The 20,447-nt window shown below is 43.9% G+C and overlaps 1 protein-coding gene across 1 annotated transcript in view; it reads left to right on the top strand.

Moving 5' to 3' along the window:
• Positions 1-19,312, top strand: part of slc41a1 (solute carrier family 41 member 1) — a 45,455-nt gene extending 26,143 nt beyond the window's left edge. The window contains exons 4-7 of the mRNA XM_034084134.2: positions 1,232-1,303; positions 5,497-5,641; positions 7,033-7,179; positions 19,164-19,312. Coding sequence (XP_033940025.1) covers positions 1,232-1,303; positions 5,497-5,641; positions 7,033-7,179; positions 19,164-19,312 — 513 coding nt within the window. The remainder of the gene's footprint in view (positions 1-1,231; positions 1,304-5,496; positions 5,642-7,032; positions 7,180-19,163) is intronic.
• The last annotated feature ends 1,135 nt before the right edge of the window (positions 19,313-20,447 follow it).

Raw genomic sequence — 20,447 nt, 5'->3', positions numbered from 1 at the left:
TTGACTGTAACGCTACCTGGAAGTCATAATGTCAGGCTTTAAACATTCAGTCATCTTGATGAATAGCCACAACAAGTTTCAGTATTAATTATTATTTTGATAAGAAGACTCGGGCACACACAGACTTCCTCAGGCCTTGATTAGGGATTGGATCACCTGAGGGGGAAGAGGGACACACACTCACACACACACACACACACACACACACACACACACACACACACACACACACACACACACACACACACACACACACACACACACACACACACACACACACACACACACACACACACACACACACACACACACACACTCACACACACACACACACACACACACACGCACACACACAGGCAGACAAACGGACACGTGACATAATGCCTTAAATCTGTCAAAAGACATATAAAGAAATATAAAAACCTGGCAAAGTTATAAAACGGCTACAACCCGCTACAGCAAGCTTCTCAGGGAGAATGTTTCCCATGACGACTGAGGCAACGTTCACAAGAGCATATTGACTCAGTTTAGCCCGTTTGTATCAAACAAATCCGGTTCAAGCTTCTGGCAAAGCCGTAAGCCGAGCCAACTTTAACAAACATAGAATATATTGACTTAATAAAATAAGAAATTGACTTCAAAGTAGCTTCATCTAAAGACACAGCGAGCTATCGTCTTTCCAAATGTAAATATCCTCAAAACATTCAAAGCCGGTCAATACTAATATTGATAGATTGATTTGACTTCTCCCTGCACATCTGTATGTGTTTTCCTGCCTCCAGATGTTTCCCTCTGCATATGTGAGTGTGAGAGGAGAGGAAGGAAGAGGAGATCCTCTGTCAGCGTCTCTCACCGTGGATGGGCATCAGGCTCACACACTGTCCTACTTGAGACCGTGTGTGTGTGTGTGTGTGTGTGTGTGTGTGTGTGTGTGTGTGTGTGTGTGTGTGTGTGTGTGTGTGTGTGTGTGTGTGTGTGTGTGTGTGTGTGTGTGTGAGAGAGCCATAAAGCGGAGATGAGATAAATGGAGTCGGCCACAGGGTGGGGGATCAGATCAGAGTGTCTTTGTCTAGAGAACTGGCATCTGATTGTGTTGTCGGGACCAAGAGGCAACAGCATGTACTGTACACGCGCACACACACACACACACACACACACACACACACACACACACACACACACACACAGATACTAATGTGTTGACATTGTGTGTTTCTCTGCTCTCTTTCAGGCTAATATTGGTCTGATGGACAACGCCAAGAACATGTGGGAGATGATAATAGGGAACTTGGCTCTCATCCAGGTAACTTTAACACTTGTCATGTGTCATGGAGCATCTCGTACATCCCCTAAACCAGGGGTGCCCAACCAGTCGATCGCGGGCACCCCTGCCCTAAACCAACCAAGTTACCGGGAGAAATCGGGTTCAGCTGAGAAGTCAGATAATGAGTTTACGTGCCGTTCAATTCGACCGTGAACTTGCTCTGAGATTCCCATGCAAGCATTTCATTCAGTCCGAAGAGTTAGTCTGTCCTTGTTGTGGGGTGGTATGAGTCAGGGTTAGGAGCGTTACTTTAAAAGGTATCCATGTACAATTAATAAATACATGAAAGGAAAGTGAAGAAGTCATCTGAGTCCACCTTTTCTTCAGAACTCGCTAAAAGCAAATCATAAGACATCGATTTTTCATTATAAGTCCCATCATGTTTATTTAGTGCATCAACGCTCACTCGTGTAATCTCAAAGCACTGTAATGGCCCGTGGCAGCATTCATAGTGCACTGTGGATGTGGTCTTCACACAAAGTGCTTCACCATCGAGGGTCAAAAGAAAATAGAGAAATCAGATCTTTCATTCTGGCACAGCTGTTGTGTATTTCCTCTGTGACGAACAGTAACTGATAATAAGCCTCTCCCCACAATTAAGTGGAACCTGTGAGGGAGGAACAACTGTAACCTCTCAGATCCTGAAGGCGTGGTCGGACCAGACGATACATGGACGCCATCTGGGTGCTTTCAACCTCATGGTGCGTCACGTGTTGTGTGTTCAGCAGCTGTCGCACTGGAGTTACTGGTGTGTTCAGTCATAGGGTACACTTTACGGGGCGGCTATGAATCATCATGACTTCCTGCATGCCGTCATGTGCAGGTATTAATGGTATCTCATGCATGACTTAATGCATCTACGAAGGTACCTCAATCGTCATGACTTCTGAGTTAGTAATGATGTCTTCTTCATAGATCTGCAGTTAAAGTGTCAGGCCAAGCAACGGACCAGTCACAGCAAAGTGTTGTAATCACGAGTAACTAAGCATGACTTGGTCATTGCTTCATCATGTTGGTGGTGACCTGTTCCGTCGTTTACACTGATAACTGAGTAATGGTCAACACGCTGGACGGGGGTGGGGTCAGCACTTTGAATGATTACAGACCTGCAGGTCCGCTGCGACTCTGACTACCTTTACATCCAGCAAGAAGACTTTTCTTGTTGTCGCTGCTTTTAATTGAACTATTCACATCTTAGACTGCACTGTAACTTTTATCCATGTATTTTTTCTTTTAATGTTTCTTTTATTAGCTTTTCTTTTTTATTCTTAATGTCTTTCATTTTTTGTAAAGCACTTTGAATTGCCTTGTGTTGAAAAGTGCTAGATAAATAAACTTGCCTCGCCTCGCCTCGCCTCGCCTCGCCTCACCTCACCTCGCCTCGCCTTGCCTCGCCTCGCCTCACCTCACCTCGCCTCGCCTTGCCTCGCCTTGCCTCGCCTCGCCTTGCCTCGCCTTGCCTCGCCTCGCCTTGCCTCGCCTTGCCTCGCCTCGCCTCGCCTCACCTCGCCTCGCCTTGCCTCGCCTTGCCTCGCCTTGCCTCACCTCGCCTTGCCTCGCCTTGCCTCGCCTCGCCTTGCCTCGCCTCGCCTTGCCTCGCCTCGCCTTGCCTCGCCTCGCCTTGCCTCGCCTCGCCTCGCCTTGCCTCGCCTTGCCTTGCTGTGACTGGTCCGTTGTTTGGCCTGACACTTTAACTGCAGATCTATGAAGAAGACATCATTACTAACTCAGAAGTCATGATGATTGAGGTACCTTAGTAGATGCATTGATTAAGGTATTGTTCCTGCATTAAGTCATGCATGAGATACCATTAATACCTGTACATTACTGATAGTTCATGAGTACTACATGAATGAATTCATGCTTTTTCATGCATTACTGTAAGTCATGCACGAACTCATGATGATTCATACCCTTACCGTAAAGTGTTACCGGATAAACTGGGTTCAGGTCAGGGCATCAAGAGAATCCTGATTATTTTTGACACAAATGGACAGAAATTCGTTTTTAAATGTTTGTGTGCATGATAAAGATCATGGAGTAGTATGTTGCTGAGACAAAAGTGCATCCGGAGGAAAGGACATTACAACAATACCAACTAACCAACCCTAAGGGGCCAAAGTGGACCAGGAACATGTACAATTATTGCTTAATATGGCAAAATGACCTAATCAGGATACAACAAACGAAATGTCTGTATTCCCTACGCACCAACAGTGAAACACATGAGCACAAACACGCAGAAATAAAACTGTTGAATACACAGTTAAGCTCACACACACTATTTTATGAACAGTTTCACCTGCTGAATCAAAAACAGAACAGATGAAGCAAAGAAAGTGGAAACCATGAAGCAGATTCAGGCGGTGGAAGTATTCACACTGAAGGTATTATCCTACAGAACAGACCAGCTCACGGAGAAGAGAGAACAGCTGATCCTTCACCACACACACGATCTGCTCTTCTTAGCGGTCTTACTAACACTGTCTCCTGCTCGTGATCCACCGGCAGTCTGTGTTAATGTAACTGTACGGGAACACAGTTTTTATTGTACCCTAATTACGTAATCCTGTTACATGTAACCTGCTCCTTCCCAAGCCTGCCATAAACAGGCTTCTACCAAAACATGGCCTCTCCTCCGACCTCTCCTATAGGGGCTGCCATTTGAAGTGGTGGTTATGTAATGTTTGGTGATCCCAGAATTCCTGGAACACTTGAATCCGGTGCTGACACAACCTCCTGCAAAGAGGGCCAGGGTGCACTGGGTCGCTGCTGCTCCACACATGGAGATGCTGTCTATTTTAACAGTGGTATAAGGGTAAGGGATAGTCTGTATGTGTAAGGGTAAGGGATAGTCTGTATGTGATGGAATAAGGTGCTATCAAATGTCTATTAATAAAAGCATGTGTATACGTGCTGGGTGCGCTCGTACAGTGTGTCCGTTTCTAAAAGCTGCTCCACGGTAACGAGATAGCCCAACATGCATCTGGAGTTTACATGTTGCCGTAATGGAGAGCCCGTTGGTGCTGGTGAACATTCACCTGTTTGCAACTTACAAATGATCCCTCTAATACAGGGGTGTCAAACTCAATTTCATCGCGGGCCACATTAGCATTATGGTTGCACTCAAAGGGCCGGTTGTAACTATATAAATATACATATATATATAAAAAATAATGTATTATATTACATTATTGCCTCTGAATTGGATTACAATTACTACATTTGAAAGCAGAAGTCCAGGGCAAATAATTGCAAGTCTCTTTTCAGTGCGGATGTCACAAAACAAGATGCATTGTGGGACATGTAGTTTATGGGCAACCAGCTTCTGTAAAGTAGCATGTAACCGTATTATATTCTTTGCAAGCTCTTGCGGGCCACATAAAATGAAGTCGCGGGCCGGATTTGGCCCCCGGGCCTTGAGTTTGACACCCCTGCTCTAATATATCATATTCCAATTGCTTGTATACAGACTCTCATTGCACTATTTCTATTCGATTCTACTGTATGTGTATGTACTTGCACTATGTGATCTGTGTTATTGTGTTGCACTGTTGGAGGAGCCTGGGACCTAAGATTTTCATCGACATAACTACACTGTAGCTGTTACATGATTTATTTCAACAAGGACCACGCACACATTAATCTCAGCAACGAGAAGAGATGGATTATGCCAGATCTGAGCTAATAGCTAATTTCCATCTGCAGTCCAGGTAGCAATCAACACTACACACATTGCATCATCTCTATCACACAAACTGTTATAACACATGATTTGAGTACAGGTCATTAAAGTAATACAGAGGACAGTTCAAATATAATTTTACAATTCAGATTACAGTGTGATTAATGTTGGCATGACTGGTTGCTTAATATCAATTGATTTGCACCATAAGAGAATGAAGTCAGTACAGGTAGCTATGACGACAGCCCTGAATCTTGAATCCTTGGTGTGTGTGTGTGTGTGTGTGTGTGTGTGTGTGTGTGTGTGTGTGTGTGTGTGTGTGTGTGTGTGTGTGTGTGTGTGTGTGTGTGTGTGTGTGTGTGTGTGTGTGTGTGTGTGTGTGTGTGTGTGTGTGTGTGTGTGTGTGTGTGTGTGTGTGTGTGTGTGTGTGTGTGTGTGTGTGTGTGTGTGTGTGTGTGTGTGTGTGTGTGTGTGTGTGTGTGTTCAGGTCCAGGCCACAGTGGTGGGCTTCCTGGCCTCCATCGCGGCTGTGATCTTCGGCTGGATCCCAGAGGGCCACTTCAGGCTGGACCACGCCGTGCTGCTGTGTGCCTCCAGCGTGGCCACCGCCTTCATCGCCTCGCTCATTCTAGGTACTTAGCCGTATTTATCAATCGAACAAGTGCAAGCAATCCTTTAGTCCATCAGTTGCAAACATTCTCGATAACAGCCTGTTTAAAGTAGGGATGCCAGCGATTATTCGATTATTTGAATATTCGCTACAGTCTCCATAATCGAATATTATTTCGGGGGGTCGGTCGAATAATCGATTTTGATCATGGTCACTTTCTGGCAACCCTAGTTTAAAGAGGACATGTGTTGCTCATGTTAAGGTTCGTATGTGTATTTAGTGTCTCTACTGGGACATGTGTACCTGCTTTAAAGTTCAAAAAGCTCTTTATCTTTCTCTCTCTGTTGTGATTGGTCAACTGCTTATAGATGTCCCGTCACGTTGGCCTATCACGTACAATGTGTTGGAGCCCTAGCCAATAGAAGCGCGAGTGATCCACAGTGATGTCACTATGATCTGGAAGTAAGCAGAGGAGACAATTGGAGGCGTGTCCTATAAGATACTACAGGACTGGGAAAACCTCAAAAGGCTTAATAGGGCCTCATTAATGATTATGTTAACATTCTTTAAAATACTTTAGTATGCTTTTATGGAGGCTCTGGAACATCAACATCTAACCACTATGGATGATGATGAAAAAGAGACGCTTCTTGGCTAACTCAGAAATTAAAAATCCCTTAACGTATCCTGTTAAATCCTGTTAAATAAGACCTTGTTGAGAGCAGTTTCATGTAGGAACTATTTCTTTCGACCAAACTACACCCACCAATACGCAGGAGTCCATCTTCCTATTAACAAGCAGCATTGACAGCGCGAGATGTAAACATTAGCGGCGTCCGTTAGCTGAGTAGCTTCTTGGAGACAGCCATAATTGAGTGGATTAGTATTGGAAACTGAAATGTTCCTGTTCCTGGAGTGAAAGTACAAAACATTACTTTAAACAGGTCTTTTCCTTTTGAAATATCTTGAAGCCTTCAGCCTCCTCTCTGGTCACCTGCCCTGTTGTTGTCCTGGTCATCTCACTTTAACACTAAAACCTCCACACCGTTTTGTTCTTGCCAACTTTCCTCGTGGAAAACAAGAGAATCCCAATCCTTTTGTGTTACGCCCTTAAAGACGACATGTTCTCCTCTGTGTTTTTGCTCACCACACTTGTTTGAAGTCAATGCGCCCCCTGGTGATGGAAGGTTACTCAGAACATCACGTGCTTTTTTATTGTGCATTGTGTTTTTCACAATGTATTACTGTTTTAATGCTTTGTTACGCACTTTGTGACTATGCCTGGGAAAAGCGCTTTATAAATACATTGTACTTACATACTTACTTACTTACATAGACTATGAAATACTGACATGTGTGACAGTCTCTCAGGTGTCTTCCGTGTTCTGTAATCTCTGACCCATAATCCCACAGGGCTCATCATGATAGGTGTGATCATCGCGGCCAGGAAGGTCGGCATAAACCCCGACAACGTGGCCACGCCCATCGCTGCGTCGCTGGGAGATCTGATCACTCTGTCGCTGCTGGCAGGCATCTCCACGGGACTGTACAAGGAGCTAGGTACACACACACACACACACACACACACACACACACACACACACACACACACACACACACACACACACTCACACTCACAAGTTTCATAATAAATGGGAAACATTTCCTATTCACCCTCTGTCAAAAACACGTACGACGGCGAAGTACAACAACAAGAGCAAGATGTTCTGAAGGCAGAGAACGCAGATCCTTTAATTAAAGGGGACATATTCTGCTAAATATCAGTATGTAGTGTCTCTACTTTAAAGAGTCCTCTCCTGCTGATGTTCAGGTGTATATCAGTATGTAGTGTCTCTACTTTAAAGAGTCCTCTCCTGCTGATGTTCAGGTGTATATCAGTATGTAGTGCCTCTACTTTAAAGAGTCCTCTCTTGCTGATGTTCAGGTGTATATCAGTATGTAGTGTCTCTACTTTAAAGAGTCCTCTCCTGCTGATGTTCAGGTGTATATCAGTACGTAGTGTCTCTACTTTAAAGAGTCCTCTCCTGCTGATGTTCAGGTGTATATCAGTACGTAGTGTCTCTACTTTAAAGAGTCCTCTCCTGCTGATGTTCAGGTGTATATCAGTATGTAGTGTCTCTACTTTAAAGAGTCCTCTCCTGCTGATGTTCAGGTGTATATCAGTACGTAGTGTCTCTACTTTAAAGAGTCCTCTCCTGCTGATGTTCAGGTGTATATCAGTACGTAGTGTCTCTACTTTAAAGAGTCCTCTCCTGCTGATGTTCAGGTGTATATCAGTATGTAGTGTCTCTACTTTAAAGAGTCCTCTCCTGCTGATGTTCAGGTGTATATCAGTACGTAGTGTCTCTACTTTAAAGAGTCCTCTCCTGCTGATGTTCAGGTGTATATCAGTATGTAGTGTCTCTACTTTAAAGAGTCCTCTCCTGCTGATGTTCAGGTGTATATCAGTATGTAGTGTCTCTACTTTAAAGAGTCCTCTCCTGCTGATGTTCAGGTGTATATCAGTATGTTTTGTCTCTACTTTAAAGAGTGCTCTCCTGCTGATGTTCAGGTGTATATCAGTATGTAGTGTCTCTACTTTAAAGAGTCCTCTCCTGCTGATGTTCAGGTGTATATCAGTATGTAGTGTCTCTACTTTAAAGAGTCCTCTCCTGCTGATGTTCAGGTGTATATCAGTATGTAGTGTCTCTACTTTAAAGAGTCCTCTCCTGCTGATGTTCAGGTGTATATCAGTAGGTAGTGTCTCTACTTTAAAGAGTCCTCTCCTGCTGATGCTCAGGTGTATATCAGTATGTAATGTCTCTACTTTAAAGAGTCCTGTCCTGCTGATGCTCAGGTGTATATCAGTATGTAGTGCCTCTACTTTAAAGAGTCCTCTCCTGCTGATGTTCAGGTGTATATCAGTATGTAGTGTCTCTACTTTAAAGAGTCCTCTCCTGCTGATGTTCAGGTGTATATCAGTATGTAGTGTCTCTACTTTAAAGAGTCCTCTCCTGCTGATGTTCAGGTGTATATCAGTATGTAGTGTCTCTACTTTAAAGAGTCCTCTCCTGCTGATGTTAAGGTGTATATCAGTATGTAGTTTCTCTACTTTAAAGAGTCCTCTCCTGCTGATGTTCAGGTGTATATCAGTATGTAGTGTCTCTACTTTAAAGAGTCCTCTCCTGCTGATGTTCGGGTGTATATCAGTACGTAGTGTCTCTACTTTAAAGAGTCCTCTCCTGCTGATGTTCAGGTGTATATCAGTACGTAGTGTCTCTACTTTAAAGAGTCCTCTCCTGCTAATGTTCTGGTTCATATCAGTATGTAGTGTCTCTACTTTAAAGAGTCCTCTCCTGCTGATGTTCAGGTGTATATCAGTATGTAGTGTCTCTACTTTAAAGAGTCCTCTCCTGCTGATGTTCAGGTGTATATCAGTATGTAGTGTCTCTACTTTAAAGAGTCCTCTCCTGCTGATGTTCAGGTGTATATCAGTATGTAGTGTGTCTACTTTAAAGAGTCCTCTCCTGCTGATGTTCAGGTGTATATCAGTATGTAGTGTCTCTACATGTCTCCAGGCTTTAATGTTCAAAAAGCTCTTTATTTCTCTCACACTGCCTGTGCTGCAGCACCTCTTTTCACCCTCTGTCTGAAACCAGAGCCCTGTCTGCTCTGATTGGTCAGCTGGCCGGCTGGTCAACCGCGTTGAGATGTCCCGCCCCTTAGCCTATCACGAACAATGTGTTGGAGCGCTAGCCAATAGAAGTGCTAGTGTTACATCGTGATGTCACTACGTTCAAGAAGCAAACAAAGGAATCCAATGGAGGCGTTTCAGGCAGTGGGAGAGAAACTCACACAGGGATTTTAGCCTTTGCAGACCATTGACATGCACTAAAACCTATATAACAGGAAAGGGAAAACTTACAAAAAGCATAATAGGGCCTCTTTAATTTAATAACTAGCCACATTAACCATCAAACATGCAATTTGGAAATATAAAAAAGTGATTAGCTTAAAACCTTCTGCATAATAAACATAGTTTAATTTTAAAACAGTGTCGGAAACACTTGTATGGAGGAGATGGAATGTAAAAACTTGTATTTCATTTAGTCAAAGCACACGCGTACTGAAGTACTGTTGTCGTTACAGCTTTGTTCGGACGTCAGATTAATTTGTTTCCTCATGGCAGGAGAAAGAAAAAAACCAGTTGTTGTATCACAACAATAGAGAGAGGAATCGTATCCAGTGAAATATAATAACGATAGAAGAACATGTGAGACAACCACAAACTCCTCTGTTGCCTTTGAAGATGTTTTGATGAAAGGGAGCAGCATGTGTAGAAGTCGACTGAGCGTCAAGCGGCGCGCAGGAAATAAAAACAGAACCCGCCCACACATCACCTCGCTGTGTTTTATAACGGGAAATCCACATTTTATTTATTGCTCTGCAAATGTGCTCCCTTTAAATGGTACTGGTCGTGTTTATTCAGGTGTAACACTGCCCCCTGGAGGCAACACAGGGAATTACTGTCCCCACACATACAGTCCTGCTTAAGTCCTAAATGTTAAAAGTCCATTTTTATTGAATTTCCGAAAGGTTTGAAGCATTACTTGGTGATTCAATATTCCATAAAAAAAAATGGATAGCATGCAATTTGAAGCACTCTTTCAAAAACTGTAAAAACAACTTTCTTATAAAATAAAATAAAGAACTTCGCACACGTGGACGTTCGCTTGTAACAGCAGAGAAAGTCCAGAAAAAGTGAAGAAAAAAAACAAAAGGATCAAAATAATTTATTGGGAAGAAGAATGTCAATATCGTATTATATGCACAAAATACAAACCAGACACAAAGTCAAATGTGTAATTAATTAAAACACTTAAAATACTCCTAATATCCACTAAACCAGTTGAAAAGAAAACCTGTTAAATGTTGTCCTAAATGTCTCGGTTAGGGGGAAAGATCGGATCAAAAGAGGAAGGTATATCCAAAGCTATGTATAAAAGCAATTGTTGTGAGGATAAAAGAAGCCTATCGGGAGAGAGGTTCTCCGTGTTCAAGGACATCATCTTGCCTAAAGAAACGACCCACAGATTAGATTCAAGGCTTTTATCTATCAATCAATCAATCAATCAATGTTTATTTATATAGCCCAATATCACAAATGTTACATTTGTCTCAGTGGTCTTCACAGTGTGTACAGAATATCAGTATGACAATACGACACCCTCTGTCCTTAGACCCTTTATTGTCATTTGTACACAGCTACAGTGTAGATATGTCTATGAACATCTTAGGTCACAGGCTCCTCCAACAGTCACGGCCCGTCCACACAGCGGCTTTGGAAAAATCTTGAAAATCTTGGAGGTGGGCGTGTCTGAAAGCTTGGGGATTTTTTGCGAGCAACGCGACCAACAACCAATCACATGAATAATAATAATAAATTATATATAGCGCCTTTCAAGGGACCCAAGGTCGCTGTACATGGTGGACAAACAAAACAAACAGACAATCAACGGGCAAACCAAATAAATAAATAAAGGAAGCCGGGGGACCAGAAAAGGGCTAGGGCCCGAAGACCAGGGTGAACAGGTGTGTTTTTAGTGATGATTTGAAGATGTCCAGGGAGGCAGCATTACGGATCTCAGCAGGAAGTGCATTCCAGAGGGTGGGGGCCGCAGCACTGAACGCCCTGTCACCAACAGTTCGGAGGCGAGAGCGGGGGATGGAGAGCAGGCCCGTGTCCGAGGACCGCAGACTCCGAGAAGGGGTGTAGGGATGGAGGAGGTCCGATAAGTACTGAGGGGCGAGGGAATGGAGGGACTTGAGGATGAGTGTTTTGTATTGAACCCGGGACTTGACCGGCAGCCAATGTAGGTGGATGAGGGTGGGGGTGATATGGTGCCATGGCTTGGTGTGGGTGAGAAGCCTGGCGGCAGAGTTCTGGACGTATTGGAGCCTATCCAGGGTTTTGCTGGGAAACCCGGACAGGACTCCATTGCAATAGTCCAGACGGGATGTAATGAAGGCGTGTACAAGGGTTTCTGCCGCAGAGTCAGAGAGTGAAGGCCGGATTCTGGCAATGTTTTTTAGGTGGTAGAAGGCAGATTTGGTGACAGATTTGACGTGCGTCTGGAAAGAGAGGGTGGTGTCCAGGATGACTCCCAGGTTGCGGACTTCAGTAGACGGGGAGATGGAGCAGCCGTCAATGGAGAGAAGCAGGTCTCCAACCTTCTGGAGCTGCGCCTTGGGAGCCACAATCATGAGCTCTGTTTTATTGCTGTTGATTTTGAGCAGGTTTGATGACATCCAGTTGTTTATGTCCTGTAGGCAGTTGACAAGGGATTGAGGGGAGGAGCTGAGTGGACAGTTTGGTGGAGAGATAGAGCTGTGTGTCATCAGCATAAGAGTGAAAGCTGAGACCATGTTGGCGGATGATTTGACCAAGTGGGAGCATGTAGATATTGAATAGGAGGGGTCCAAGCACAGAGCCTTGAGGTACACCTTGGTTGACTGGGGCGGGAGGGGAGCTGCAGTCACTGATGGTGACAAAGTTTTGAATCTCCCGCCCCCGACATACAAAGCATACAAAGCAAAAAACCCCGGGGATTTTATGCGAGCAATATATATATATATATATTATATATATATATAAATATATAAACTCCCCAAACAGGCGAAAACCTACCAGTTTCCCCCACTGCCTCTGCCACTTCCCTCCATGCCTGGTTCCTCCGGTTTGTATCCCGTTAATAGTTCTGGTCGTAAAGAACCGGGTGATTTGCTACCATAATTTCTCGTTTGGAATATGAGGAAATGAACTGCGGTCTGGTTCTCCCTGCTTACACGCGGTTTGATTGGCTAGCGCTTCTACTGTCAGATTTGCATAAACGTGTTTGATTGGCTGGCGCTTCCAGCTCAGCTTCAAAAGTTGAACATTGCTCAACTTTTGAATCCTGGAAATCCTGGAAATCTTGGAAATCTTCGCTTTGCTTCCTGTTACGTCCCCACTAAGGTCTAGGGGACCTGGAGACAATAACGTACAACCAATAAGTATGAGAGAGTCAGAGTAAAGGTTGACAAAAGGTTTATTCCTTGTAACCTATCAGATAATACAATTAAACAGAAACTCTGTTTGTGAGGAGGAGGAGGAGTCAAAGGATTGTGCCAAACAAAAGAAACAAGCATAACAAAACCAGGCCTATCTCTACAACTATCCTTTGAAACCAAACTCAAACAAAAACCCTCACTAACTAACTACAAAGAATTTGACAAAACAATATACAGGGGTGACAACAATCCGCTTACCTAGTGTGTCTAAACAATAGTTAGCTCGGTGGTGAGAAATGTACAGGGTACCCCAGACTTACCTAACTCCTCCACCTCTCAACACACACACATTAGCAAAGTTCAGATTATTCAAATAGCTTTAGTTGCTAAACACAGCCGTGTTCCTTCCTCAGCAACAGGCCCAGAGTGAGAGAGAGAAGACTTCCTGGGTGCCTCCTTTATGGTCGGCCCTGGTTGCTGATAGGCCAGCTGAGGGTGAGAGGATCCAATCAGCCCTCAGACTCAGGTGCACAGGCAGATACCGATCAGCTGCTGATTAGCTGTGCAGAAGACAGGGAGAAGAGAGAAACACAGGAGGGAAGGAAAACCACACATGTACAGCCTGCCTGGCACGTAACACCCCCACACATATAAATCCAAACAGTATGTTTGGCCCTTACAATGAACCTTCTATTTACATAGCACGAGATAGTGCATCGGCAAGAACATTATCGGACCCCTTTTTATGGCTTATGTCAAGGTTGTAGTTCTGGACAATCAACGACCAACGCATAAGGCGTTGATTGTGGTTGTACATCCTTGAAAGAAAAACCAGCGGATTGTGATCAGTGTATACCTTAATAGGTTTTACACTGGAGCCAAGATACACCTCAAAGTGCTGCAAGGCAAACAATAGAGCTAAAGCTTCTTTCTCAATAGTAGAGTACTTCAACTGATGTTTGTTGAACTTTCGGGAGAAGTAGCTCACGGGGTGATCGATAGCCTGTGCATCTTCTTGTAGAAGAACAGCCCCTGTCCCAACTCCACTGGCATCGACCTCGAGCTTGAATGGCTTCGAAAAGTCTGGTGCAGAAAGAACAGGAGTACAACACAGAATACCTTTTAGGCTCTCAAATGACTGCTGACACTCACCGGACCAAACGAAAGACTTTGAGGGACTGGTCAACGTAGTGAGTGGGTCCGCCACCGATGAGAAGTTTCTGCAGAAACGGCGATAGTACCCTGGGATACTGCAAACTGTTTTCGTGGGCATGATCAAATGCTCTTTAAGAACCCTTAAAGGACCTCTGACCTCATGTCCAAACACTAGCTCAGCAGGACTAAAACCTAGAGACTCCTGAACAGCTTCACGGGCAGCAAATAACACTAAAGGAACACCGTCATCCCAATCTTTATGAGACTCATGGCAATGTTTTCTTAACATGCATTTCATAGTCTGGTGAAACCTCTCTAATGCCCCCTGACTTTCAGGATGATATGGGCTGGATGTCACATGCTTGATACCTAAGGTGTCAAGTACCCGGGCAAACACTTTAGACATGAAGTTGGTACCTTGGTCTGTTTGAACTACCTTCGGTAGACCAAACATGGAGAAAAACTTCAGAAGTGCCTTGGTGATGACCGGGGCAGTAATTTTCCGTAGTGGGATGGCTTCTGGGAACCTAGTGGAAGCACACATGACAGTTAAGAGAAACTGGTTTCCAGTTTTAGTTTTAGGTAAGGGTCCCACACAATCCACAATCACCCTTTCAAATGGCTCTCCCATTACCGGAATAGGAATGAGAGGAGCAGGGTTTACCAACAACTTGGCACACATGACATGTTCGACAATAAAGAACTACATCAGACTTAAGTCCTGGCCAAAATAAGTGTTTTAAAACTCTTTGATATGTTTTTGTTACCCCCATGTGACCTGACCATGGATGATCATGAGCCAAGGACATCACCTGAGAACGATAGGTTGTTGGCACGACAACTTGATAATTTGCTAAGGAGTCTGACTCCTCACAGGCATCACTAATCCAGCGACGCATTAATAGGTGATCTTCCATAATGTAGGCCATCTTCTTTGACCTGGCCTCTTCCTGACTGATAACAGAAGAGAGACATTTAGAAAGTGTTTCATCACTTAACTGGGCTGCCATGAATTCTTCCCGAGTGGCAGGCAGTTGTACAAGCTCTGAGCTGTTACTGGGTGATCCAGCACCAGCAGACCGGGCCTCCTCTGGCAGTCGGTCCGACACTGTCATGTCTTCAAGAAACTGCCCTGTAGCAAGAAAAGAATCAGACAAGTCCTCTCCGTATTTCTTTGACTGTGCCCTTGTAACAACACAAGCAGGAAAGATTTCGGGAGGTACTTCAGCTGATTTCTCTGCGTCTAAACTTAGATCAGGAGAATCAATGACCTCAGGTACTGGCTTAACTTTGCCCCCAGCCAAGTCATTACTGAGGATGAAATCAACACCTTTGATGGGCAAGGCAGGGAGGACAGCTACTTTAAAGAATCCTTTGACAAGAGATGAGTGAATATAAACATTGTGCAAAGGAGCCGCAACTAGTGTCATGCCTACCCCTTGAACAACAGCACTTGATCCACATGATGATCTGGAGGTTAAAGGTAAGATGCCTTCCCTAATAATGGACTGAGAACCTCCTGTGTCCCTAAGTACCTGTACTGGCAGCTGGTCTTTAGGATCCCCTGTTAAAGAAACAAAGCCCTTGGAAATAAAGGGTTTGAAACAGGGATCAGGTACATCATCTTCCTGGGACATTTCTATGTCTGATAGGGAAACTCCTTTAATGAGTCCCATGCCTTTTGGCGTTTGAAAGCGTTGCGAAAATTGTTGTTTACGCTTTAAGAAATGACACCCTGAAATAAGGTGTCCTGTTTTATGGCAGTAGTTACACTCACGGGTCCCCCGTGGAGGTGATGGTGGTCCTCTAGACCTTTCAAAAGTTGTTGGGCCAAGATCAGGTCTTCCGGTTTGTGATATTGAAACTCTATCTGGGCGCAAGGGTGAAGAAAACACAGTCTTGTGAGTGAGCATAAATTCATCTGCTAAAACAGCTGCCTTAGCCAGTGAAGTAACCTTCTGTTCATTTAAGAATATCACCATCCTTTCAGGCAAAGAATTCTTAAAATCTTCCAAGAGAAGTAACTGACGAAGACTCTCAAAATGATCCTTCACTTCATTAGCCGCACACCATTTATCAAAGAGAATGCCCTTCTCTCGCGCAAACTCAACAAATGTCTGCGTAGCAGACTTTTTATGGTTTCTGAACTTTTGTCTGTAGGCCTCCGGCACAAGCTCATAAGCACGCAATATCGACTCTTTAAGCACTTCGTACTGCAAGCTTTCTTCCAAAGAAAGTGAAGATACCACTTCCTGAGCCTTACCTACTAATTTGCACTGAAGTAGGATTGGCCACATGTCTTTAGGCCAGACCAGTGCGGTAGCAATTCTCTCAAAAGCACAAAAATATGAGTCAACCTCTGACTCTCTAAAAGTTGGCACTAAAGCAATATTTTTACTAACATCAAAACTCTTTGTATGAGAGACTGTATGTGAAGGTCTTGACCTCTCAAATGTCTGCTCTGAAGAGATTCTCAGGGCATCAACTTCAAGCCGCTTTAACGTGATTTCTTTCTCAGCTTCTATCTCTAACTTGCGAATCTGCAGCCTGTGTTCATAGTCCGCTCTACGCTCCTTTTCCTGGCCCTCCATCTGAAGACGGACAAGACGAACTTTTAGTTTGGCATCACTACTTGCACCTAAGCTACCCGGAGAGAAAGCCTCAAACCTAGGAAGCGTTGCAGGAGGAGCTTGAGGACTAAACTTGTCAACTCTAGGTGTAGCTAATACTCTTTCCCTATCATCTTCAATAGACACCTCAGCCCTAGGCTGAGTTGACATGCTTGGGATTACAAGAATCTTTAACTCCTCTAGTTTTTGCAGGATTTTCTCTCTCATCTCTTTTTTTACTTTATACTTGTCTACTGTACTGTTAAAGTGAGCTGCGATACATAACATGTCATCTTTGCGACAGGAATACAACGTATCAACACTTGGACTTTCAATAAAGTCCTGTAAGTCAAAACCCATTTTTCAGCCAATGTACAACACCTACAATGACTTCTCAATTATTGGTTGTTTTTATTTCAGGAAAATAGATATCCCGGACGAGCCCCCATTTGTTACGTCCCCACTAAGGTCTAGGGGACCTGGAGACAATAACGTACAACCAATAATTATGAGAGAGTCAGAGTAAAGGTTGACAAAAGGTTTATTCCTTGTAACCTATCAGATAATACAATTAAACAGAAACTCTGTTTGTGAGGAGGAGGAGTCAAAGGATTGTGCCAAACAAAAGAAACAAGCATAACAAAACCAGGCCTATCTCTACAACTATCCTTTGAATCCAAACTCAAACAAAAACCCTCACTAACTAACTACAAAGAATTTGACAAAACAATATACAGGGGTGGCAACAATCCGCTTACCTAGTGTGTCTAAACAATAGTTAGCTCGGTGGTGAGAAATGTACAGGGTACCCCAGACTTACCTAACTCCTCCACCTCTCAACACACACACATTAGCAAAGTTCAGATTATTCAAAGAGCTTTAGTTGCTAAACACAGCCGTGTTCCTTCCTCAGCAACAGGCCCAGAGTGAGAGAGAGAAGACTTCCTGGGTGCCTCCTTTATGGTCGGCCCTGGTTGCTGATAGGCCAGCTGAGGGTGAGAGGATCCAATCAGCCATCAGACTCAGGTGCACAGGCAGATACCGATCAGCTGCTGATTAGCTGTGCAGAAGACAGGGAGAAGAGAGAAACACAGGAGGGAAGGAAAACCACACATGTACAGCCTGCCTGGCACGTAACACTTCCCCACAATGCAGTTCGGCGAAAAGCGAGGCAAAGTGACGTCACCCCATTCAAAGTCAATGGGCAGAGAAGCGTTGGAAGCGTTGGAAGATTATTTTAACGCTGCTGTGTAGACAGGCCGTGACAGTGACACTTTACATCAGGGGTGGGGAACCTCCGGCCCCCGGGCCGTATACGGCCCGCGAGACAATTTGGTACGGCCCTCGAGGTAATTTATAAACACAAGCAAAAAAGAAAAAGCTAGACCGCAAAAAAATTAAACAAGCGAGTGCCTGTTTTTCCTAGCCACGGTCAGGGTCCTTGAACACAACATGAGCCTAACGTGTCATCACGTGGTATATGTCCCGCAGTTTTTGCGTGGCTGTGTCTTTAGCTGAAAGCCCAGTGGCGATCTGTTCATCTGTCATACTGATCATACAGTCAATAACTTTGTTGTTATTAGCATCTGGTTAGCTCGCTATGCTAACGAATATAAGAAGCTTTTTCTCCAACCATGAGGTAAAGGCACATCTTTATATGATCATTATAGTTATAAAAAAATAAGAGAATAAAGTAAACGGGTATAAAATACTATATGACAGTAAAACAAAGTTGTTATTAATAAACAAGAACACAGTTTGAAAGGGGAGTGATTTGTAAAATATCCATAAAGAAAAATAAATCTGCTTCAACATTTAAAAAAAAATCTTCCCGGGGGAGCATGCCCCCCCTAGAGGAGTTTAGCTCCCCCCCCCCCCCCCACTTAAATCATGTCCAGTCCACATGGATAGGAAACTAGGTAAATACTTTTGCACACATTGTGTCCATATCTTTCTGTTTTGGTGGTCATGCCACAACCGTGCACGTGCATGCATGCATGCTAGAGTCAAAGTAAAATATCTGGTTTAAGAGGTTGTTTTTTCTTTGCACAGCATGAAAGAAAGGCGAAATGAATCTGTGATTTTAGTGATTTTAAGCAGAGGTCAATAACTTGTATACGGCCCTCGGAGGATATTGTAAAAATTGAAATGGCCCTTGAGAGGAAAAAGGTTCCCCACCCCTGCTTTACATCATAGACTCTACAGTGTGCATTACATTAATGCACACAATGTACAACAATATCTCGCCCCACAAACCTCCACGAGGAACCTACGATCAGAAAAGGCAAACCTCCTCCTTCCCCCCAGGACCAAACTGAAAACCATGGGAGACCGAGCCACAGACTGTGGATGCTTTTAAAAAAGACCAGAAAACGCATCTTTTTAGAATAGCCTTTTACTAGATTTTTAAAACCCCCACATTTTGCCATGCCGGCATAAATGTCACTGCTTTTATTCTGTTGTTTTAATTGTTGTTGTTGTTTTGTTTACCCCTTTTAACTTTGAGTTTTGTTTACTCGAATGAAAAGTGTGCTTATAAATCAAATAGATTATTACTATTATTATATCTGTTTTATTTTTGTATTACTGCCGAATTGTATTCCATATTTTATTCCATTTTATTCCATTCTATTTCTATGTAAATACTGCTATATTTTACTATATTTGTATTACTCCTCCTCCTCCTCCTCCTCCTCCTCCTCCTCCTCCTCCTCCTCCTCCTCCCCTCAGATAACAACTACGCCAACCCTCTGGTGTGTGCTGTGTTCGTGGCTCTGTGCCCTCTCTGGGTGCTGATCGCTCGGAGGATCCCGTCCACCAGAGAGCTGCTGTACTCCGGCTGGGAGCCCGTCATCATCGCCATGGCCATCAGCAGGTAGCTTTTTTTATTAAAAACCTATTCCCAAGCGTTAAAGGTCACCTATTATGCAACATGCACTTCTTCATGTCTCTTCTACACCAACACGTGTCCCCTCTTCTTCATGTCTCTTCTACATCAACATGTGTCCTCTCTTCTTCATGTCTCTTCTATATCAACATGTGTCCCCTCTTCTTCATGTCTCTTCTATATCAACATGTGTCCCCTCTTCTTCATGTCTCTTCTACATCAACATGTGTCCCCTCTTCTTCACGTCTCTTCTTCGTCAACATGTGTCCCCTCTTCCTCATGTCTCTTCCACATCAACATGTGTCCCCTCTTCTTCATGTCTCTTCTACATCAACATGTGTCCCCTCTTCTTCATGTCTCTTTACATCAACATGTGTCCCCTCTTCTCCATGTCTCTTCTACATCAACATGTGTCCCCTCTTCTTCATGTCTCTTCTACATCAACATGTGTCCCCTCTTCTTCATGTCTCTTCTACATCAACACGTGTCCCCTCTTCTTCATGTCTCTTCTACATCAACATGTGTCCCCTCTTCTTCATGTCTCTTCTACATCAACATGTGTCCCCTCTTCTTCATGTCTCTTCTACATCAACATGTGTCCCCTCTTCTCCATGTCTCTTCTACATCAACATGTGTCCCCTCTTCTTCATGTCTCTTCTACATCAACATGTGTCCCCTCTTCTTCATGTCTCTTCTACATCAACACGTGTCCCCTCTTCTTCATGTCTCTTCTACATCAACACGTGTCCCCTCTTCTTCATGTCTCTTCTACATCAACATGTGTCCCCTCTTCTTCATGTCTCTTTACATCAACATGTGTCCCCTCTTCTCCATGTCTCTTCTACATCAACATGTGTCCCCTCTTCTTCATGTCTCTTCTACATCAACATGTGTCCCCTCTTCTTCATGTCTCTTCTACATCAACACGTGTCCCCTCTTCTTCATGTCTCTTCTACATCAACACGTGTCCCCTCTTCTTCATGTCTCTTCTACCATCAACATGTGTCCCCTCTTCTTCATGTCTCTTCTACATCAACACGTGTCCCCTCTTCTTCATGTCTCTTCTACATCAACATGTGTCCCCTCTTCTTCATGTCTCTTCTACATCAACATGTGTCCCCTCTTCT

Source organism: Pseudochaenichthys georgianus, chromosome 5 (assembly GCF_902827115.2).
Source record: "Pseudochaenichthys georgianus chromosome 5, fPseGeo1.2, whole genome shotgun sequence".
NCBI classification, from domain to species: Eukaryota; Metazoa; Chordata; class Actinopteri; order Perciformes; family Channichthyidae; genus Pseudochaenichthys; species Pseudochaenichthys georgianus.
This window is presented reverse-complemented; position numbering and strand designations above follow the sequence as displayed.